Source organism: Nuphar pumila, chromosome 1, assembly GCF_984573655.1.
Source record: "Nuphar pumila chromosome 1, dmNupPumi1.hap1.1, whole genome shotgun sequence".
NCBI lineage: Eukaryota > Viridiplantae > Streptophyta > Magnoliopsida > Nymphaeales > Nymphaeaceae > Nuphar > Nuphar pumila.
This window is the reverse complement of record NC_143249.1, coordinates 1,058,024-1,075,904: the sequence shown is the minus strand read 5'-3', so window position 1 is coordinate 1,075,904 and position 17,881 is coordinate 1,058,024. Positions and strand designations below refer to the sequence as shown.

General features: G+C 35.1%; 1 protein-coding gene across 1 annotated transcript in view; it reads left to right on the top strand.

Annotated features, from left to right (window-relative positions):
• The first annotated feature begins 8,164 nt into the window (after nucleotides 1-8,164).
• The window catches only part of EMB2444 (RNA-binding (RRM/RBD/RNP motifs) family protein), a 46,311-nt gene continuing 36,594 nt past the window's right edge, over nucleotides 8,165-17,881 (top strand). The window contains exons 1-2 of the mRNA XM_090008124.1: nucleotides 8,165-8,337; nucleotides 10,102-10,150. Of these exons, the coding sequence (XP_089864250.1) occupies nucleotides 8,233-8,337; nucleotides 10,102-10,150 (154 nt within the window). The 5' untranslated portion in view covers nucleotides 8,165-8,232. The remainder of the gene's footprint in view (nucleotides 8,338-10,101; nucleotides 10,151-17,881) is intronic.

The following is a 17,881-nucleotide window of genomic DNA, read 5'->3' as shown; positions in this document are numbered from 1 at the left end:
CATTTTACAAAAATTTACATTTTTCAAAATTAAAAATAGGAATTTTCTCATTTACAGAATAAAATACATTATTTTCAAAGTTGTAAGCAACAGGGTTTGACCCTAAACTTATTATTCTCCGAGAGCCAAATACTTTATCCATCTATACTAGAAAGATATGAAATATATGTAAAACATACCTATTACTAGCTAACGACCCTATATGAGTCGTGCTGAACACCCACGGTAAGAGTTCGTCTTGAAGAGCCTGTTTCAAGAACGAGCTGAAGGCAAGCCAAGGCACGAGGGGTTTGTCCCGTTTGGGGGCGTTTGACTGTGTGTCCTGCGCATCGCACAGGATGCTGGCACCGTCAAACTGCAGACATGGGGATGCGCTGCTCCATGTGTCCACGTGTCCCGCAGGACGTGATTTTTGGTTACGACACCCCTGGAACCGAAGCAGGTTATATGTCCCCCCCCCCCCGAAACATGCATGTGAGTGTTCTTAGGTCTGAATGAGCACCATGTATGTAAGCACATGGGGTGTGTTTCCCCATGTGTGTCGGCATCACTTGGCATCGAAGTCTGGTTTGTTTGCAAAGACTTAATTGTCCTTTCTCGCCATTAGCGCCATGAAACGATGTTTCGAGTAAAGGACAAAAATGTCCTCCTGTCATAAGAGAGAAAGGATTAAAATCATCATTGTTTTCGCCCTAAGGAGTAAACGCTTCTGCTTTAACAAAAGTTTCTCGCAATATGTCGCCCTAAACGTTCCGGCTCACCCTTTGACGATGCACCATCTGCTGTAACAGGAGCTCCCTTTGACGACGCAGCCTTTGACATCGTCTGCTGTCGCTGGAGCACCCCTTTTCGTCGTCTACTGTCATCGGAGCGTAGTCAAAGCACCATTGCCACAATCGGCTGCATCTACCTTCTAGGTGTTTCTCCTCCACTGTCGGATTAGCAAAACTTATGTCCTTTTGGTGAGTTTTGTGTAAGGTTTTGTTATGTAAATAAATCAATTTTCATTATGTAAATCTGAATGCTAAATCTTACAATTGAATATACTATTTATGCTAAATAACACCTATTTTCATACTGAAACACATCAATTTATACTTATCCATCTTCTGGGTGTTGAAAAATAGTTAGCACGATTTGTTCTTATGAAGGTCAAACATTACAATGATATGTACTTATTAGGGCTAAATTTCTACAACGATTTGTAAGTTTGAATTTAACAATGGTTTGTGCATTTAATGCAGTAGCGATTTGTTTGATGCAACAACAATTTATATATTTCAAGCAGTAGCGATTTAGCCGATTTATGATTCATGATTTATACATTTAAAGCAATCATGATTTATACATTTAATGTAGTAGCGATTTATGATTTACAACGATATGTACTTGTGAAGGGTTTGATTTCTACAATGATTTGCGGTTAAACTTATGTGTTGTGTAGGTTAGCAATGACTACAATTTGTAAGACAAGAAAGCCTTCGTCGTTGGAGGGGATGACTCTTGGAGAAATCATCCGCCAATCCGATATATATGAGGGTTATTTAAAGTACCAAAATATAATGAACATTGAGAATAAAAAGGATTGGAACAAATTGTTGGATATTTATTATGCGAAGCCTAATCCATCATATATTAAAGATGAAGAGGGAGAAGGATGACGAAGAGAAGAAAAAGCAAAGGAAGAAGGAGGAGGAGAATGAAAACTACGCGCACTTATGAGGCAAAAGGATTTCTTCCTGTTGACCATGCCAAATTAAATCTACATACACATCATTCTTCATGTTATCTGTCATGATCGTCAGTTGCATCGCACTATACTATGCATCGAGTTGTTATTTACTTTGCTAATAAAAGAAATGACTTATCGTATATGTGTGTTGACGATAGCGATTCACGTGACCGCTACGACACTGTGAAGTGATTTTAATTTTAATCGCTAAATGAACAGTAATTTGAATACGTAAATCGCCACCGCAATTGCGTAATAATGTCAATGTCACACACACACATTTCAATATCATAATACAAATATCTTACAAATCGACACTAGCAAACACATAATATGTTACAAATCGATATACATACCGCATAATATATTACAAATTGATACAAAAATTCAGCATAATAGCTTGCAAATCAATATTAACAAACAAAACAATATCTCGCAAATCGATAGTATGTTACTACAACCGCGATTTGCATTATACTATTCTAATATTTTCTATACAAAGGCAAATTGTTGTGGTCGACATATACGTCATTGCGTAAATCGCATAAATCGTCAACCGAAATCCAGGTCTCACAAGGCATATCAATTTTTGACAACGAGCGAGATGTGAAACGATGTTTACTATTAAAGCCTAAACGTTACAACGATATGTACTTATGAAGGGTGTGATTTCTATATCGATTTGTATGTTTGAAGCAACGATTTATATGTTTAAAGCATGAACGATTTATACGTTTGTTAAAATAGCGATTTATACTTGTTGACGATAGCGGTTCACATAACAGTTATTTAATTGATGGTATGAAGCTTTGAAGTGCTTTCCATAGAAATCGTTAAATGAGCAATAATTGAAACACGCAAATGGCCACCTCATGTCGCTATAATGTTAATTCCTCACGCACAGTTTTCAATTACATACTACAATATCTAACAAATCGACACTAGAAAGCACTTGATTTTTTAAAATTTGGTACATATATCTCATAATATATTACTATACCTAACCATATACCCTAAATCTTGAACCTTTAATATCTTATTAAACCCTAATCCTAAACCCCTAATATATTACTAAACCCTAAACCCTAAACTCTTTAACCCTAAACCCTAAACTCTAAACCCTAAACTCTTTAACCCTAAAATCTAAACTCTAAACCCTAAACCCTAATGCCTAAACCCTAACCCTAAACCCTATACTCTAACCCTTAACCATAAACTTTAAACCCTAAACCCTAGACCCTAAACCTAAACCTAAACCTAAACCCTAACCCTAAACCCTTAATATCTTAGTAAACTGTAACGTTAAACCTTAAACCCTTAATATATTACTAAACCCTAAACCCTAAATCATAACCCTAAAACCTAAACCCTAAACCCTCGATTTATATGTTGATTCTGTATATCAATTTATAAGTTGTCAACAATAATTTCCATATCGATTTATATGATATTTAATCATCGGTTCGTGTGATACTATAACAATATTTTCGTAACAAAGGCAAATTGACTAAACATTACAATGATTTTTAAGATATCAATAGGAATTTCCATATTGATTTAAGATATTGTTTTGATTATTAATATTGATTTAAGATATTGTTTTGATTCTAAATATCGATTTTAAGATATAAATACAAACTTTCAAATCGATTTAAGATATTGTTCTCAATCTTAATATCGATTTCTATGTTGATTTTAATATCAATTTAAGATATTATTTTGATTCTTAATATCGATTTAAGATATTGTTTTGATTCTAAATATCGATTTTTAAGATATCAATACAAATTTCTAAATTGATTTTGTTTATTGTTCTGAATCTTAATATCGATTTTTATGCTGATTCTTGATATCGATTTAAGATATTGTTTTGATTCTTAATATTGTTTTCTATCATGATTCTGTATATCGATTTATAAGCTATCAACAGGAATTTTTATATCAATTTGTGGCCGACAAAGATGTCATTGCGTAAACCGCCTAAAATGTGAACCACTTAAAGGTATATGTTATTTTATTATAAAATCTTTGGCGGGTCCTATAAGCATTAAACTCTTCTGTTATAAAAGAAGATCCTCACAATATTACCCCATAAATATTCTACAAAAAATCTTACGCTTCGTCTTCTTTTGTTGCAGCACCCTTTGTCGTCTCGGTGAGTTTTTGTGTTGTGCAGGCTACCAATGGTTTACATTCGTAAGAGAAGAAGCACTTCATCGTTAGAGGGGAAATCTCTTGACGAAATCGTCAAACAGTATGCTTTGCATGAGCAATTAGAAGCGTACTATAAAATAATGACGATTGAGAATGATAAAGAAAGAGAGCAATTGTTGGTAAAGTATAGAGCGTAGCCTAATCCGTCAGATATTGAAGATGATAATCTAACGAAGAATAATGAGGAAGAAGTATAGATGAAAAAGAAGAAGAATGATGACGAAGAGAAACAAAAGGAAAGGAAGGGGGAGGATAATGAAAAAAATAAAGAAAATCGAGGCAAAAGAAGGAGGAGGTGGAGGATAGGGATAAGCAAAGGAAGAATAAATAGAAGGAGGAAAGGAAGCGAAGGCAGAAGAATAAGAAGGAGAAGAGAGAAAAGCAAATGAATAATAAGGAGGAGGAAGATAAGCGAAGGCAAAAGAAGGAGGAGGAGAAGGAAAAGCAAAGGAAGAATAAGGAGAAAAAGGAAGAGAAGCGAAGGCGATTGAAGAAGATGAAGGAGGAGGAAGAGAAGCAAAGGCAGTTGAAAAAGGAGGAGAAAGAGAAGCAAAGACAATTGAAGAAGAAGGAAGATGAAAGGAAAAGAAAGCAGATTCAGGATGAGGAAGAGAAAGAAAGGCAAAAGAAGGAAAAGGAGGACGAGGAAGACAAAGAAAGACAAAGAAAGGAGGACGAGGAAGAGAAAGAAAGGCAAAGAAAGGAGGAGGACGAGGAAGAGAAGGAAGGTGAAGGAGGATGAGAAAGAGAAGGAAAGAGAAAGGAAGAAGAAGGAGGACGAGGAAGAGAAGGGAAGACAAAGGAATGAGGAGGACGAGGAAGAGAAGGAAAGAGAAAGGAAGTAGCAAGAGGAGGAAGAGAAGAAAAAAGCAGAGGATAGAAGCAAAAGAGCGAAGGAAGAAGTATAAAAGCAAAAGAAGGAAATGGATGTAGAGGAGAAAAGTGTGACCAAGGTAAGTTAATCGCTACTGGATGTCGTGATGTACTGTTATAGGTATTATTATGTATAGCGATTACTCTGTATAGCAATTACTATAAATAGCGATTACTCTGTATAGCGATTACTATTATAGTGATTACTATGTATAGCGATTAATTATGATTTGATATTTTGTGTTATAGGCAGGTCAAAAGAGAAGCAAAGCAGTAGGTGAAAAGCTAAAAGGGCAGTGTCAGTGGCCTATAGTTTTGTCGTGGTACAAAAAATTGAGTGAATATCAGAATGATCGATTATAAAATATGCACTTTGGCGGCCTTCTGGACCAACATTATTTTGAAAATTGTTGGAACACCTTGACACACCTGATTAATAAATGGAACCATAAGACGAACATGTTCCAGTTTGGGGGTTTTTAGATGACCATGACCCTAGAAGATGTGACACATATTAGGGGTCTTAAGTGCCATGAAAGTATTATCCTAACACAGAATTCAAACTGTAACCCAAGGGACAATTGCACGGCCCTTCTAAGAATGTTGATGGAGGAATGACATGAGTGTATTTCTGCTGGAAGCAATTCTTTATCGATGAAAGTTCATTTTTTCTGTAATAAATGGAAAGGTCGGTCTGTTGCATGAGCATCTGATGCAGCTAACCAAGAGTTGTGCAGCTTCCATCTTTATTTTTTTGGACTTACTTTATTTTTCGATTGTTCTGGTTCGAGAATAAGTTATTTGTGGTTGCAGTTCCTGGAAGACTTAGATGAAGTCAACAATTGGGCATGGGGTGCTGCTATGCTCGCATACTTATACAATCAACTTTATTGTGTGAGTAAGGGTACAAAAACCGTTAAGGGAGTTTGGTCATTTATTCAAGTATTTGTTTATTACATATTTAGTACTTATCGACTAAGCTCATTGAAGGTTGCAGTCTTACTAATATATTATTTTTGTAGGCATGGGCGTGAGAGCATATTGTCGCCATGTAGACTTGAGGTGTCTGCACCATTTTTAAGTGCATTGTCATGATCGTCTACCTCATTATCGAATTGCATTTCATCTGCTGGAATATCATTATCGAATTGCATTTCGTCAGCTGGAATATTCAAGTCTTAGTTAATCTAATTCTTGCACCCTTTTTATCATATGCATCAGTAGTGCACATATTAACTTATTTAGATGCGTCGATAGTGCGGATGTTCGTTGTTCCATGACTTTCCAGTGATTGAGACACATCATTTTTACTGCAACTAGTTGATATGCACAACACTGTCATGAGCAAAATATCAATTTGCGTTAGCCAGCTCATATGTTTATTACGATTTATTCAAGATGCATATAACAATGGCTACCAATTAGTTAAGAAAGTCAAAGAAACAATTGAATGAATCACAGTATCAAAGCAACAACATAATAGCTTACAATTATATAATAACAAGCAAAACCATATCTCATAAATCGACACTAGAAAATACATAATATCTTACAAATCGATAAACGATAGTTCAACATATTATATTACAAATCGGTATACGACAATTCAGCATAATATCTTACAAATCGATATACAACAATTCAGCATAATATATTACAAATTGATATTAACAACCGTTTACCATATCTCACAAATCGACACTAGAAAACACATAATATCTTACAAATCGATATAAAAAAATTCAACATAATATATTATAAATCGATATTAACAAACAAAACAATATATCACAAATCGACACTGGAAAACACATAACATCTTACAAATCGATATACGAAAATTCAACATAATATATTACAAATCGAGATTAACAACCAAAATAATATCTCATAAATCGACACTAGAAAATACACAATATATTATAAAATGATATACGGATATTCAACATAATATATTACAAATTGATATTAACAAACAAAATAATATCTCACAAATCGACACTAGAAAACACATAATATCTTCAAAATTGATATACGACAATTAAGCATAATATATTACAAATCGATATTAACAAACAAAACAATGTCACCAAATCGACACTATAAAACACATAATACCTTACAAATCGATATACGATAATTCAACATAATATATTGCAAATCGATATTAATAAACAAAACAATATCTCACAAATCGACACTAGAAAATACATAATATCTTATAAATCGATATACAACAATTCAACATAATATATTACAAATCTATATTAACAAACAAAACAATATCTCACAAATCGACATTAGAAAATACATAATATTTTACAAATCGATATATAGCAATTCAGCATAATATATTACAAATCGATATTAACAAACAAAACAATATATCAAAAAATGATATACATGTTACTACAGCCGCAATTTGCGTTACATTGCATATAGTGAGTGAATGGACAATAACGGATGGGGTAGAGGCCCTTGCTCGCATCTGTAACCAAGGATTCTTGTCAACATGTCCCAACGTCTTATAAATATCTTTAAGTTTCCAATCGTCGAAACGATTAAATCTACCTGCAATAACAAAACAACGCCTTAATGACACTCACGACGACATACGTTCTTCAACAATAGCATGATGACATGGAAAGATAATCACCACGCTTTAATGACACTTGTTGGAATGTTTGTGCATCATTATTTTTTTTTTCATATTGCCTAACGAAAATAAAGAAGAAGAGATGATGGTAAAAAGAGATGGCCGACAAATCCCTCCATGACACCCACTAATGATCGAACCAGTCGTTTGATTTATAGTTATCTCGATGAGGTAAGAACGAACCCGAGAATGTTTTCTATCTAATACAAGGCATGAATGAGAATGCGGCCATGTGTTGTAACACAAGCTAAAAACAAAGGCGAAACGTGCAAATGTACTTAGGAGGAGCGAGATGACATTTTTGTCCAACGCATATCTATCTTACGAGAGGACATTTCCGTCAAAAGCATATCTACCTTTTTTATATGTTATTTTATTATAAAGTCATCGTGGGCAACATTGGCATATGAATTATCGCACGTCCCAAGATATTCCTCCGTACACACCGGAACACAGAAATTTGTGTTCCGGGGAGAACACACAACACCCTCTCCCCCGGAATAGAGTGGATAAGAAAGTTTGGGGGGTGGGGGATATTCAGAAAATAAAAGAGGGTGTTAGGACGGTGTCTCCTGGATAAAAACACGGTCGCGTCTGTGTGGACACTGTGTTCTGTCCCAAATTGGACAAACAGTCAAACAGCGACGTGAATTCGGATTAATATCGATCCGAACCGTTCTCAGTTGCATTACTTTGTCACATTCCTAAATTGAGGCGGCGGGAATTGAAGGCTCCTGGCAGCGCCCGATCGGCGACCATGACGACTCGAATCGCTCCGGGCGTCGGAGCGAACCTGCTGGGCCAGCACTCCGCCGAGAGGAACCAAGAAGCCACCGCCTACGTCGGCAATCTCGACGCCCAGGTAACCTCTTCCTCTTTCTCCTACTAGGGTTTTTCTAGGGCTTTGTAGAAATCTAGGGTTTGCATCTCTAATTCTTCATGAGCTATCCTTGTTAAGGAATCAAGAGGCCGATTTAGTTTCTGGCGGAACGATTGGGTGTAGCCATTAGGCTAAACTTATGAGCTACGATTAGTCCTGTTTCCCGAGCGTAGTGATTGATATTTTTTTTTTAATTTCATGTTTGGAGCAATAGATCATCCAATTTGTGCTTTTTTTTTTTAAACACGATGGAGTTGTGGGATGGGCAATTGTTTTGTTTGATGAACTGTTCACAATGAGATCCTTCCGCTCTGTTGTATTGATTTTTAGTAGCTAATCGGGCTCATATGGTGTGCCCTCAATTTTTTTTTTTCATATTTTAGATATCGATTCCTTGCGCTATTTCCATGTTTCGCGTGAGGGTTGTTTATCAGCTCCTCCTTTTTAGTTCAGATTATCCTACAACATGATGCGTCCCGGCTAGGAGACCTAGCGTAGGCAGTAGGCTTGCGCCCTGCTTGACTAGGCGCCTAGTCATGATTTTGGTTACTAAGGTGATCTCAGAAATTGTTGTTATAGTCTTTTGAATCAATGGAAATAATATATTCAACCATGCAACCAAGTACAGCGATACAGGAGAAGGCATGGAAATAGAACGGAAAGTGAAGGCACATGGTGTCGCCCACGTGTGGGAATATATTCCAACTGATGAATCCTGAACTTGATTGCCTCTAAGCCTTTTCTGTGATCATGGACTGCCCTCAAACAATATGTATTTGGCTGCTCAAGGCCACTAGTGAATGAATGTCCTAGGATTACCTTCTAGCCAGATCTCCACCGGATGGATTTGATCTACCAGACCCACTACATTGCCCATTTCTTCGCCCTTGGTCTCAGCTGCCATGTTGGAAGAAGCAAACAACCATCCGTACCTAGTTTGAACATCTTCTCAAATAAAAACAGTCTTCAGTTTAACTAGTAAGCCAGTGGCTCCTGCTAAACTTTTTTAATATAATGCCATAACAATCATGAGTCATGAGCTAGTTTATCAAGTATCTACAATCTACTTACGACTACTATGTGTTAGCTTCTGATTCCAAGATCAACTTGCGAGGAATGAAAGTAAGTTCTGAACCTCTGGTACTAATCAAGTATTCAATACTTAAGATGCAAGAGTCATATCAGACATTTTTATGGACAATAATGATCAGCTAAAAGGTTTAGACAGTGCATCTTAATGAAAGTTAACATGAAAAAGAATTCATGGAGAAACACAATAATTAGTGTCTTCAAAATTCATATGTACATTTATTATCTGAAAATATGATTCTAGATATACTCAGATTGGGTCATCCTACTGGATTGACTTGGTTGAGTCACCACGCCAACAGCCATATCGTGTAATGACATAATTTATAACTACTATGTAAATGAATGTTCATAATGCATTTTTATTTGGTCTGATTGATTCCTTTAATTTAACTTATAGGTGTTTTGAGCAACTGCTTACTGTGATTTTAGGTCTGAAATAGCTCCCAAGTGCTCTGCACTAAATAGTAGTGTGGTCTTTTGTGCACTGATGATATCATTTGAATCACTTAGGACAGGCTAAATTTCTCGAATCTCATGTTTTACTTTTGTCAGCCTAAATGACATCCAGTCAGGTTTCTTGTATACTCATCTATTGAGCCTTCAAAACTTCCTTCTGTGTGATCTTTTGTCACATGGTGTTGCATCTTTTTGCAGGTCACAGAAGAGTTATTATGGGAGTTGTTTGTTCAAGCGGGCCCTGTTGGTAAGTTTCCCTATGCTCATCTATATGCATGATTTGGCTACTAATGCATAAACTAAAGAGTGATCTCAGTAGGCTTATTATTTTCTTGTTGTAATGGTCTTCAAAACTGCCCATTGTGTGCTTGAAAGATGTAGGAAATTCTTGTTACCATTGATACTTTGTTGATGGTAATTGTAGTTTTTCTCTGGTGTTTCTCTAGATGTCCTGCTTCCTATCTGATGATTTCATGAATATCATTTTTCCTATTGTTTTGATATATAGTTTTATCAAATTTTTTTTCAGATGCTTCTATTGCTTGAATTTTCATTCAAATTTATGTGCCATTGATGCTTAGTGTTCCATAACCCTTTAATACTTTTCCCAACATAAGCTTTTGCTTGCTTTGATAGCTTGTTATTTATTGATTTTCTAGAAAGGTTCTCATAGGTCTATTTTCTTTTTCTTTTTCACGCTCGTGTGTGTATCAAATAGAAAATCGATCTGTAGACCTCACACGATATGGAGCTTAAGCTTCAGATAAAAGGATAAGTATTACTTTTCACCCCCTTGTGACACCATATAAATCTATGTTATGCATGTGTAGCAGGTTATATTGATGGTTGGTCTAGTTAGTTGGCTTAATCGGCATCTTTCTATCTATGTCACATGGGTGCGGGTGCGGTGAGGGGGCGGGGTTGCGGCACTTCCAAAAAACCCGGGTGCGGGGGTGCGGCAAATATATATATAAATAAATAAATAAATAATATATATATATATAAATAAAGTCCAAAAGTTGGACATAAATGACCCTGGGTGCGTTGACTGTACCCAGGGTCAGGTTGACCGCATCGGGTGCGGGTGCGGCACCTAGTTGGAGAATCCCTGTGACATATATTAAAAAAAAAATTCTTGGCAAAACATTGTTTTTTAAGTCCAAAAATTGGACTAAAATGACCCTGGGTGCGTTGACCACACCCAGGGTCGGGTTGACCGCACCCGGTGCCGCACCCGCACCCGCGTTCCGCGGCATCCTGCTAGCCGAATCCCTGTGACATAGCTTTCTATTGAATTTATAACCACACCTTTTGTTTTCAAAATGGCAAGTTTTCCAAAAAAGAAAAAGAATGGCATGCTTGAATTTGGCTATTATGTTTTTATATTATGTTTCCTTCTTGTTTAGATGTTTTAAATTGGGAACCAACTAGGAAATTTTTATCACTTGTATTTGAGTGTGTGACACCCATGCCTTTTTTCCTTTTCTTTTTTGCATTGGCTACGCCAAGGAAAAACTACTCCCGATCACCATCCACACGTTGGCATGCCTTTGGTTGGTAAAACCCTTGAGGTCCACCCTGCCCACAAGGGAGTACACCCAGCTTCGTCCTTGTAGGAAGGGAACCCTTCCTTCTGTGGTTTTTGGACTGTGGTCAGCCCATGGTTACATTAAGCACTTTGTAGGAATCCTAGTTCCTAGGAAGTGGGAAGTAGAAGCATCTGGAAATCTTAGTTCCTAGTCATGGGAACTTGATTCCCTGTTATGAAACTATTTGGGTACATGTTTATCATACATTGATATGAATATAAGTATGTTTGAATGTGAGATTTAAAAAAAATGCTTGAGATAATAAATATATTATGTTATTACTTTTTCCTACTTTAGATTGGCATTGGACACCATTTTTCAAGTATGGATCTATGGAGCACTTTCTACCTGTAGCATATTTTTTTTATTGTTCAAAAGCATCGTATAATAGTTAATTTTTGTTGTTAGGCTTAGTTGAAATTTCTTAGATTTGACATGCATGTGATAAAGTATCTTTTATTATTTCAATGTTTTGTGTCCAAAGTGAGTAATAAGGCATTGGTTTTGGATATTTTGTGCTTATGTTGAATGTATTTTTCTCTCTCAAGGGATCTAGAGATTCCTCTTTTCAAGGAACAAAAATTAAAGCTAGTGTTTTATAATAGAATTATATAATCATTGATTGTGGCCTTCATTTCTCAAAAGCTTTCTTCTTACCTTCATCAATTTATCAATATTTTGTTCGACTTTACATATTACTTCTGAAATGATTCCTCACACCGCTTCCTGAATCTTGTAATGATTTGAAATGACTACTTCCTAACTCCCATTCTTGTAACGGCTTTCCACTTTCGATTCTTGCTCTGGCAATTGTGGTGATACCTTTGCATTGACCTTTTGTCTTTGTATGTTTATCTCTCATTTATCCTTAGTTGTCAAAGGCGGTAGGCGATGAGCCTCTAAAAAGACTAGTCATTACCCCAATTTTTATTTTTTTTAAAATACACAAAATATGTAAACAAATTACTAAAATTAATAACAAACATGTATACAACATAAAATCAATCAACAATAAGGAATAAACAATACACATGTCATCGAACACTGTAAAACAATTATATTAAATAACCCACTAATTTTTTTTTAAGAATAAATGAACAATTGAATAAACAAACCATACAACTAGCAATGTGAGTAAACAATATACAAAAAATAAAGTCATGTATACAAAAAAATTAACAATAGGCATAAAATAAACAATAGACAAATAAGAAATTATATATGCTTATAATATATTCTTACATTTACATATATATATATATATTTATATAACTAAAATAACTGAAATACATAATATTATAATATATGCTTATAATATGTTAATATATATAATTATATATATTTAAACATAGAATACAAATATATATGTGTGCATTAGCATCTGTGTGTGTGAACTGTGAAAAAGACAAGTTAAAAAGGGGAAGGGCTACACCTTTCCCTTTTTATACTTCCCCCTTTGGCACGGTTAACCAAGTGGTCAACAAAGTAAAAAAAGAGACAAAAATAGGCTTAAAGCCTAGTTGGTCTCAGCCTAGGTGGTAAAAAAGGGCCCCACCGCCCAAACCCAAAAGCTTAGGTGGTGGGGCTGCTCCTAGGTCGCTTAGGCACCACCTTTGACAACTAAGCCTTTATCAAAGCAATAAAGTTCCCACCATGAGAGAGACAACAAAAAAGAAGTTGAGAAGAGAAACTTCATTAAGCGGCAAAAGCAAGAGTTACAACAATATAAGTGGTCGACCTCCCCTCCTTGCTAACAAACTATTAGAAAAAGGATAGAAATCGACTTCCAACTTGACTCTTATAACAAAAAGTTTAGAAATACAAGAATACCTCTATAAACAATAAAATATATAAGAAGGGGCAACACATAGAAATGATACAATATACTACATTCCTCAACACTCCCCCTCAAACTTGTGAAGGTGCAAGAGTAATCATCCCAACTTGAAGAGGAATGACTTGAAATGAGATGGAGCAAGACTTTTAGTGAACACATCTGCAATTTGCTCTATAGAGATCACATGCTCCAATGAAATGATCCCATCTTCATATGTCCTTCTAGTAAAGTGACAATTTATCTCAATGTGTTTTGTCCTTTCATGAAATTCTGGATTCTTTGCGACATGGATAACACTCATCTTTTCACAATACAAGGAGGTTCTTTTTTGCATATACACCCCTAGCTCCCCTAATATCCATCTAATCCAAGTAGCCTCAGCTATAACCTGAGCCATAGCTCTATACTTTTCCTCGACGTGGATAGAGCAACTCTTCGTTGCTTCTTACTCTTTCGTGACATCAAGAAGCTCTAAATAAAAGCACAAAACCCTATGGTAGAGCGACAATCTCTAGTGGACCCTCCAAAATTGGCATCACAAAAGGCACTAAAATTTGTGAAGGATGATGATGATGAAGATAATATCCTATATGACATAGTGTCTCTCACATACCTAATGATTCCGAGTACAACAAGATGCATTGATAGGGAAGAACTCATAAATTGGCTAACCATATGGACAACATAATATATGCAAGGTTGTAAGTAGGTCATCGTTACCCGTATCGGTTGGGCTCAAAGTTAGATACAAATCATAGCGTATCGTAAAAAACCGTAATTTTTATTAAAATTTTTCTAAAACAAAAAAAAATCTAAAAAAATCATAACACATGAAACAATGATGAATTACACAAAATACAACTATAAAATCACATATGAAACATTTATGTCTATATAAGTTGCATAAGACATCATCAAACATCAACTAATATAGATAATATTGATGCATATCTCACAAGAACAATGCAAAATATTAAATATCTTGCAATCAAGAACATGCTACAAGACTCGTACTTTCATCCTTTCATCTTACATAAACAAAAACAAAATAACCAAGTTTATAAACACTTCAGTGTTAAATAACCAAGTTTTTTTGGAAATATAACCTTAATTATCATCATCATCATCATCATCATCATTATCTTCTCATTCTCCTCCTTCTTCGACATCCACATCGTCTCCAATATACGTAGGTTCTTCATTATCTACCTCATGTGCTCCTTTCACGTTAATCCACCAAATGTCCTATTCATTAAAAATGCCTGCATCTTCTTTAACCCATGCATTCAATACATCAAAATGTTTCAAACTGATAGGATCAAATTCCTCTTTGTGCCTCTTTGATGGTAACTTTTCCATTTGCCTAAAAAGATGACAGATTTTGTATGATATAAACAAACTTTAAATAAACAAAAAAATGATAAATAAACTTTATGATTCTATATATCTTTGCCTCAGCCGTAAGTTGTAGTGAATGTAGACGAGGTTATTGAGCATTTTGTGTTGCAATCTATTTCTTCTTTTCGTATGGATTTGCTTAAAGATGCTCCAGTTTCTCTCTCATCCACTTGCACTGCATGCTTGGCTAAGAATGCGAATGACAAAAACTCTTAAATTTGACACATCACTTCTAAACCTGGTCCACCACATGTTTGAAAAGAAAAGAAAATGAGAAATCAATAAGATAATAACAAATGCAATCACATAAAATATCATAATTAAATAACAATATGAAATTAAAATTGAAATAAACAAAATAAATTACCTGGACGCATCGTGGCACAATTTCACATTGCTGTAGGTCTCCCAATATCATACAATGCATTATCATAAATTTCTATTTTTTTATGAATTTGATCTTGAATGCCATAATCAGAGATCGACCTTTCGATGCAATCCATAAGTCTCTTGTTGACTTCCTTGTCCATTTTAAACGTAGCAGAGTATCAGAACACAAAATTTAAATAATATGCTGTAGCATAAAGAAGATGATTTTGCCCAGTCCACCTATGATCAATGATATTCCATAGGCATGTACACTTTTTCTTTCCATCCAAATGATCTATAATGGCCTCTTTAATCTTATTCATGGCCTCATAGAGATAACCCATAACTGGTCTGTCTTCACTGTCAACCAATCGAAGCACCTTCACGAAAGATATAGTGATTCGAAACTTCACAAATGAATCCTAGAATTCACTTCTGAATACAATATCTAAAATTTCTGTTGACTTTTTTTCTTTTTGCATGGGGTTGTGCATTTCATTAATGTACAATTCTATTCTTTATTAGACTTTGCACTTTCAAAAAATACATATTCAATCTAGTAACTGCACTAAGAATCAATTCAGCACCACTAGTGTACTTTCTCATTAAACTCATAACACATACATGATTGTAAAAAAACTAGTAATTTCTTGGGATCATTCAACTGGGTGTTTTATCTCATTTATGCTGTCGATGTCCTCAAGCATGAGGTCTATGCAATGGGCACCACACGGGGTCAAAAAAATGACCCATAATTTTCTGCCAATTCTTTACCTGTTGCCTTATAATTCACTCCATTATCAGTAATAAATTGAACAATATTTCGAGGTTGAACCTCTTATACAACCTGATCAATTACTCTGAGCAATACATTTGCTGTCTTTGGCGTATCAGACAGGGCAATAAACAAAATTTTTTATCAAGGTCCTTGACTTTTTGTCTGTCTACCTATTTGCAATGATGCGACACCCAGTTTCTGTCAATGACTACCTCATCTCATTACAATATACATTCACTTCATTCTTATTAGTATCTAAATTTTTTTCTCTCAAATCATGATATAAACACATTTTGTATCCAGACCCGATACTGGTTATGACTGTTAAAATTATAAAAATGTAATTATATATAATAAAATGCTATCATATTTTATTTATTTATTTATTTATTTATTTTATTTATTTATTTTATTTAATTTTCTTTTTGTATTTTTTTTGTCTAGTTCGATTTGAACTAGACTTTAAACTAGTCAAGATCCAACTAGATCTTGACTAGGTGGTATAGTCTTTGGAGCTAGTCCAACGACTACAATTAGAGCTGTTGGACTAGCTCCAACGTCTCTCTATTAGAGCTCTTCTCTCCCACTCTCTCCTTGTATATAAATAGGGGTGATCCTCTCTACTTTGTAACAATGTTTTTTAAGCATTTTATGTGAAGGAAATAAAGTTTATTATTTTATCTTTTGTATTCTTCCATTTATGCCCTTTTGTGGGTTATGATTGTAGTGTCTTCAATAGACACCTATTGCAATCCTTTGTGCCTTCGTGTAAGATCCTCATTTGCTTACATGATATCAAAGCCCGGAAGCTTCTAGATCTTGGAAGAGTTGCCACCTTATTTTTCGTGCCTCTAGCAAAAATTGATTCTTCTCCTTGTTCATGGTTCAAGTGCCTTTTGGGTTATCATAGTTGAAGAAAGAAGACTTTTTGAGGATCATTGGCTACACAAAGATCGTGATTGTGCCCTTGTCCTTTTCTCTTTTTTCATATTTTTCTTTTTTCTTCTTCTTTCTCTCTCTTCTTCACCCTTGTAAAAATGTATGACAATGATAAAGTCACTATCATGTCCGTAAAATTAAATGATACCAATTATGTGATGTGGGCTTCAATCATGAAGCATCACATCTCGGAAAAAGGGTTGTGGGGAATAGTAGATGGTTCCGATTCGGAACCAAAACTAATTCTCACAAAAATAAAAAAAGGAGAAAGAGGAACCTCTTGTGAAAATGTCTTCAAAGAGACAACATGCAAATGCGCTCAAAGGCACAACCAAGAACACTTGAATAAATGTGCTCAAAGGCACATAAGCAAACACAAATGCACAAAGGCATACAAATAACAAATCTTTATTCAATAATGGAGACCTTGCAAGGGGCTCCACATATAGACGTTGGAGCCCCTCCAACGGTCACAAGGGCCCAACGTCTATTGTGTGCGCCTCCCCAATGGTTAAAAAGAATACAAACAAATAAAGAAAAAAGAAAAAAATATTTACCCTTATCGGGTATTACAATATATATATATATATATATATATATATATATATATATATATATATATATATATATATATATATATATATGGACTTTATATTTTAACACCCCCCTTCAAACTTACGGTGTGATGACCGGAAGTTTGCCAAGAAGAAAATTGAATCTAGGGGAACAAAGTGCCTTAATTAAGAAGTCAGTCAGTTGATATTCTGATGTTACGTAGGGGAGATCAATGACTTTGTTCAGATATTCTTCTCTAACATAATGGTTGTAGTTGCCATGGCTCGGTATTTAGCCTCACTAGAAGACAAAGACACCTTATGTTGTTTCTTGCATCTCTAAGAAACCAATGATTTACCTAAAAAGACCCAAAAGCCAGTGGTGGAGTGACAGTTATTTGGGTCACCTCCCTAATGATATTAATACTCCCCTATTTATGGTCTCTTTTATGTATCTGATAATTCGAAGAATGACACTCATATGGATTGATGTATGGGCTATGTCAACATGGGT